Below are 6,398 nucleotides of genomic sequence, written 5' to 3' on the forward strand. Positions count from 1 at the left end.
TAGTTAAATAATTACATGTTGATTTGGGGGTCCTTGACACGAAAGAGTTTGGGAACTGTGTTAATGTGTTGTTGGTTATGTGTTTAACCAACAACACATAAGGTGTTATGTCCAGAATTATTTCCTGGGCCAGGCGTTGTCATGACAGGGGGCAGGCCTGGTCCTCCTATGGGCCGCTGAGAGGCTGAACACAGGCAGGGCATGCTGTAACATGAGGTGGGACAGCATTCCACATGCAGTATAATGTCTATAGTGTTTGTTGGTCTATCTGTCTCTGGTCATTCTTAGTCGACGCTTCACAGCAGCAGCACACGCCACTGCTCCTGATGTCTTAATTCTCCTGCTGCTTTGAGGATAAAGTTGATGTATTTATTATTTCACGGAGGACTTTAAAGCGTCGATCTGTGCCTGATGATTCCGGGTTGCTTCTGTGGAAGAAACGGCCGTTTTTTCTGGTAAGAATTGTTGTTACGGTTGGTTGGATATGTTAGTATAATGCTACCAGTTTATTTATTTTAGCCCCTTTAATCGGAACCCTCCGGTTATAGTTCTCTGTATTTTGGACAGAAAAGGTAAACACAGGATCCCAAAGAGGCAAAAAGTCTACCCTACCCTGCGGACTAGCTCTGGTCCAGCTCGGTAGCGACAGACCGTCAACAACAAAACACTATTAAGGGACAGTCAGCAACTTGCCACAATATTAACTACACACTTAATTCTCATCCTGTTTGGTTTGGTTCAGTTCAGTTGTGTTTGCCTAAAGTATTATTTATGTCGTTAGTTTTTGAACTTTTGAATCTGAATCTGAAGAAAAGTGTCTGGAGGTTTGGTGGAGAATACAAACCCTTTAAACTACAACTTTACAGTGTTTATTATGAGATATGATATGACTTAAATCGGCCTATAGTTTCATATGTGCATACTGGATATATATTTTATGTGGATACTGGATATATATATATCAATGAGAATGTGACCTTAGAGATTACTTTTTAATACAAAAAGAAAAGAAAAAATAGCTATAAACGTGTAGCCAAAATAGAGAGAGAGAGAGAGAGAGAGAGACTAGCTGACCATTAGCCTGCGCAAAATAATCTGATCGCCTTGGAGATGGACTGTACCATCTGTGTGTTTGACTGTACTACACCGATGAGGACAGCATGTACGTTAGCATAACGATGAAGACACTGAAACTGAAAGCTGCGGCGAGTTGGTAAAGCGGCGAGTTCTCCGCTATCCGTTTGAGGCCGTGTTCCTCGCCAACCTTTAGGATGCTGTTATCACACGTGGATGCATTTAGCCTCCTCTGAAGTGGTTGTTATCATACCGAGATGCATTTAGCCTCCTCTGACGTGGTTGTTATGTTGAGGCAGCGGTGGCCGAGTGGATTGCGGAGCGGTCTAGATACCGGAAGGTCGCCAGTTCGAATCAGCGATCCGACACGTTAAAATTACCACCGTTGAAGTGCCCTTGGACAAGGCATTGAACCTCTACCATGAAATGCTCCATGTGGGCCTTGCTGTAAACAAGTATCTGATGCTTAGTCGAGTTACCCTTGGTAAACATGATTTACCAGAACGCATTTCTTCTTCTTCTTCTGTTATCATACCTAGATGCATTTAGCCTCGTTCTATACGTGCTATATTTTATAATGACTTCAGCTGTAAGTGCTTGAGGGTGAGAGGCTGCAATGGCTCCACATTGTTGTGAAAGAAATGGGACAGCACTTTGAAGATATGAGTCATTCGCCATTCAATGACACTGCATCACTTTATAAAAACCTGTCCTTATTCACAGCCAGTGCCTACCTACATGCTTGGCCTATTTTATACATGTCTATCATGTCTATTTTACTATTTAAGCTGATCGTTTTATTGTTAGTTTCATAAATACACTTTCCTGTGATATGGGTTGTAATATTCATATATAATATTATTTTACTTTGCTCATTAGTCATTTCATCTCATCATGTTTCCCTTATTATTATTATTGTTATTTAATATATAGCCTATATCCTTCCATTCCGTCTCCCTTTGAGAACAGTGAGAAAGCACTATTGTGTTTGTTGACATTCTAACCGCGATACATAACTAATTTGCATACTTAAATGATTGACGTTTGGAGGATCCCCCTCATTCCCCTGGTAACGCTATGAACTGTGGGTAATTTCTTTGCTAAAGTCAGCCCAAAGTCAGCATCGACGCTGACTTTGGCAAAGGGCACATAAAGGGGCGGGGCTGAGCCCTCACTGACTTAGGGCCGATTCATACTCTTATTTTACCGCTGTTTCGGCGCTGTAGTGCCCAAATGATTTTGGCTCGTCAGAAAATTGCAGTAGCACCGAAGAGACGACTTTAGGACGGTACCCGCTCCCCCGAACCTCCAATGACGTCACATTGTAGGCTCTACAGAGCCGAACCGACTTTTATTCGGCTCTAAAATAGGAGTATGAATCGGCCCTTACCCATTTCAAATGGGACATCCCTCAAGCCCTCGCAGACTTCCAATACCCAAAATCCAAAAGTGGGGTGTGTTGTCTCCTCATAGAGCGAGTGTACATCAGGGGCAGCTGGGTGGGGTGTGTTGCAGTGTTGTTTTTGGCAGGCATTTTTTAGATTTAGTCAGTCTTAGTCTTTTGGAAAAATGCTTAATTAGTCTTAGTCAGTCTTAGTCATTTGGAAAAATGCTTAATTAGTCTTAGTCAGTCTTAGTCATTTCTATCCTTGATAGTTTTAGTCGACGGAAACTCCTAAGGGTTTTAGTCAGTTTTAGTCATTTTAGTAAAAGGTTTTAGTCCAGTTTGTCATTTTTTTTTAAATGTCTTTAAATAAAATGTCTATAGCGTACAGGTATTAATTAGAGCTGGGACTCGATTAAAAAAAATAATCTAATTAATCAGAGGCTTTGTAGTTAATTAATCTCGATTAATCGCATTTTAATCGCATATCATTATTTGACCCAAGAACTGAGAGCCATTTTTTTATGGATTTTGGTATACTAGTGAATCAATGAATAGTGAACACATAAGTTTAAGCAATAAAACATTGTTTTTGTAGTAATAATATCTCAAAATTAATAATTTATATAGAGCTTTTTTGAGTACCGAAAAATGCTTTACAATTACAAGGGGGACATGATAAATCAAAAACAACTTTATTAAAGGAAAAACACTAAGTAAATAAAAATAAATATCTGGGGAAAGTAATATTGAAGGTTTTGGATGGTGGGGGCATGTCTCTGAGAGTTTTGGGGTATGCATTCCACAGGGTTGGTGGGGGGGGGTTTCAATTGGTGCAGCAAATATGTGACATGAGTTGACCATAAGAAAACACCTCTGTGTTTCTTCCGTGGACATACAGTAACAGCCATAGCAGATTTTACATTTTATTTGGCCATAACCGTTTAGTTAGAAACCATGTCATCTGGTCGGGTACTTGAACTGCTACTGGGAGTTGGAATAACATTAGCTCTGATCCATAGTGTTAGAAGGAGGAAAGTAGGCTTTCACATCTTTTTTTATGTTAAAAACGAGGCCGCGGGTGTGAGTGAGGGGAAAGGATCAAATTAAGTACCATAGAACTCCTGAGTCCTAACTACGCTATCGACCAGAGCTACTGTTGTTGATTGACGTTAGCTTCCAGGCTAGGCTAGGTGCAACATGTTTCGCATTGAGCCGATACTGGAGGCTTGACGAGGCGCGGTGATATGTGAATTCTTTGTTGAATAATTGCACACAACTGTGCTGTAATCCACGCTATCATCGGATAGCCTTTTAAATCCTATTTCCAATCCACGGGGACAAGCAAAGTGATCTGCAGCGGCGTGGCTTCCCCCAGTCTGGTGATGTTATTGTCTGAATGGGACCTTTGGGACGGTGTGTGTGTGTGTGTGTGTGTGTGTGTGTGTGTGTGTGTGTGTGTGTGTGTGTGTGTGTGTGTGTGTGTGTGTGTGTGTGTGTGTGTGTGTGTGTGTGTGTGTGTGTGTGTGTGTGTGTGTGTGTGTGTGTGTGTGTGTGTGTGTGTGTGTGTGTGTGTGTGTGTGTGTGTGTGTGTGTGTGTGTGCGCGTGCATGTGCATGCAGATGGGCGTGACCAACAAGGAAAGGAGAGGAGGATAGAGGCGAGAGCAGTGACATTATTGGCGAACATTTTCATGCATTTAAAACTTTGTTCGTCAATCCACTAACACGTTCGTCTAACCTCGTCTTGTCAGCGATAACACAAACACGTCTCGTCATCGTCATCGCGTCAAACAGAGCTAATTAGCTCGTCGGCGTCAGTCTTGTCCCGAATTATTTGAGTGTCTTTAGTTTTAGTCCGTCTTAGTCCTGGAAAAAGGGGCGTTGACGTCGTCATTTACGTTATCGTCAGTCCTGACGAAAACAACACTGGTGTGTTGTCTCCTCATAGAGCGAGTGTACATCAGCTGCAGCTCGGTGGGGTGTGTTGTCTCCTCATAGAGCGAGTGTACATCAGGTGCAGCTCGGTGGGGTGTGTTGTCTCCTCATAGAGCGAGTGTACATCAGGTGCAGCTCGGTGGGGTGTGTTGTCTCCTCATAGAGCGAGTGTACATCAGGTGTAGCTCGGTGGGGTGTGTTGTCTCCTCATAGAGTGAGTGTACATCAGGTGCAGCTCAGTGGGGTGTGTTGTCTCCTCATAGAGCGAGTGTACATCAGGTGCAGGCTCGGTGGGGTATGTTGTCTCCTCATAGAGCGAGTGTACATCAGGTGCAGCTCGGTGGGATATGTTGTCTCCTCATAGAGCGAGTGTACATCAGGTGCAGCTCGGTGGGGTGTGTTGTCTCCTCATAGAGCGAGTGTACATCAGGTGCAGCTCGGTGGGGTGTGTTGTCTCCTCATAGAGCGATTGTACATCAGGTGCAGGCTCGGTGGGGTATGTTGTCTCCTCATAGAGCGAGTGTACATCAGGTGCAGCTCGGTGGGATATGTTGTCTCCTCATAGAGCGAGTGTACATCAGGTGCAGCTCGGTGGGGTGTGTTGTCTCCTCATAGAGCGAGTGTACATCAGGTGCAGCTCGGTGGGGTATCCCCATCCACTAGCTGCCGGCCGGCTGAGTGGCTGACCCAACACACACATGCACGCACTAAAAAGCTTTGCTGTTTGTTGAAGAGACACATTTTCGCTGAATGAATAGAGCTTCAGAATGATAAAGTAGCCTATCTATAGCCTACATATGTGAAAGGGAAAGGACCACAACAAGCCACTGGCTTTATTGAGCACCGCAGTCCCGCCCCCTTTCAGAAAAACGAGTGGCCCAGGAAATGAAACCCCAATGCATTCTCCCATCGGCACTTCTAATATAATTTATTTAAAGACGGTTACGCCGCGGACAAAGCCAACTCGGATCGTGACAAATCATGACAATGAACACAATGTTTTGGGGCCGATCAAATAATTTATAAGACGAAAAACAAAACAAATAGTGTTGTCCCCTGCCTTTATTTTCTTCTGTCTAATGATTTGATCGGCCAAAAAGGGTTCCCACCCAAAATGGGTTAAGATAACGGCAACGTTTAGCCTGTAAAGTGCATTGTGTGTTTGTTTGCGTGGCTGTCATGTTGGATAATATATGGCATAACGTTTAAGTGTTAATGTGACGTGTGTTTATTTCACAGCTGTGTCAGCGTCATGATTCCTCTGGTCCTGCTGCTGTTGGACTCAGGTGAGACCACAGACCATACATCAATGAACCACAGACCATACATCAATGAACCACAGACCATACATCAATGAACCACAGACCATACATCAATGAATCAATGAATCACAGACCATACATCAATGAATCACAGACCATACATCATACATTATTATTATTAAAAAGAAAATTATCCCACGATTTTGTAACCCATTTTTCACCCCTGTGTCAATCATCTAATGTGATCCTGGGCTCTACACAGTAGTATATGTGTGTTAGTATATGTGTGTTAGTATATATGTGTTAGTATGTGTTGGTATGTGTTAGTATATATGTGTTAGTATATGTGTGTTAGTATGTGTTGGTATGTGTTAGTATATATGTGTTAGTATATGTGTGTTAGTATGTGTTGGTATGTGTTAGTATATATGTGTTAGTATATATGTGTTAGTATATATGTGTTAGTATGTGTTAGTATATATGTGTTAGTATATATGTGTTAGTATGTGTTGGTATATATGTGTTAGTATGTGTTGGTATGTGTTAGTATATATGTGTTAGTATATATGTGTTAGTATGTGTTGGTATGTGTTAGTATATATGTGTTAGTATATATGTGTTAGTATGTGTTGGTATGTGTTAGTATATATGTGTTAGTATATATGTGTTAGTATGTGTTAGTATGTGTTGGTATGTGTTAGTATATATGTGTTAGTATATGTGTGTTAGTATGTGTTGGTA

At 42.0% G+C, this 6,398-nt stretch overlaps 1 protein-coding gene across 4 annotated transcripts in view; it reads left to right on the forward strand.

Moving 5' to 3' along the window:
* Positions 1 to 6,398, forward strand: part of LOC308327115 (CD276 antigen homolog) — a 59,138-nt gene that overhangs the window by 22,330 nt on the left and 30,410 nt on the right. For 2 of the 4 annotated variants that reach the window (XM_080780284.1, XM_080780289.1), the window contains exons 1-2: positions 234 to 455; positions 5,635 to 5,681. The exons of 1 other annotated variant lie outside the window; for it this stretch is intronic. In XM_080780284.1, coding sequence (XP_080636410.1) covers positions 412 to 455; positions 5,635 to 5,681 — 91 coding nt within the window. In that variant the 5' untranslated portion in view covers positions 234 to 411. Of the gene's footprint in view, positions 1 to 233; positions 456 to 5,634; positions 5,682 to 6,398 lie in introns of those variants that run through there. One more of the 4 variants, XM_080780285.1, reaches the window with a different exon arrangement.

The sequence above is a fragment of the Protomyctophum bolini genome (genome assembly GCF_963924005.1).
Source record: "Protomyctophum bolini genome assembly, chromosome: 13".
NCBI lineage: Eukaryota > Metazoa > Chordata > Actinopteri > Myctophiformes > Myctophidae > Protomyctophum > Protomyctophum bolini.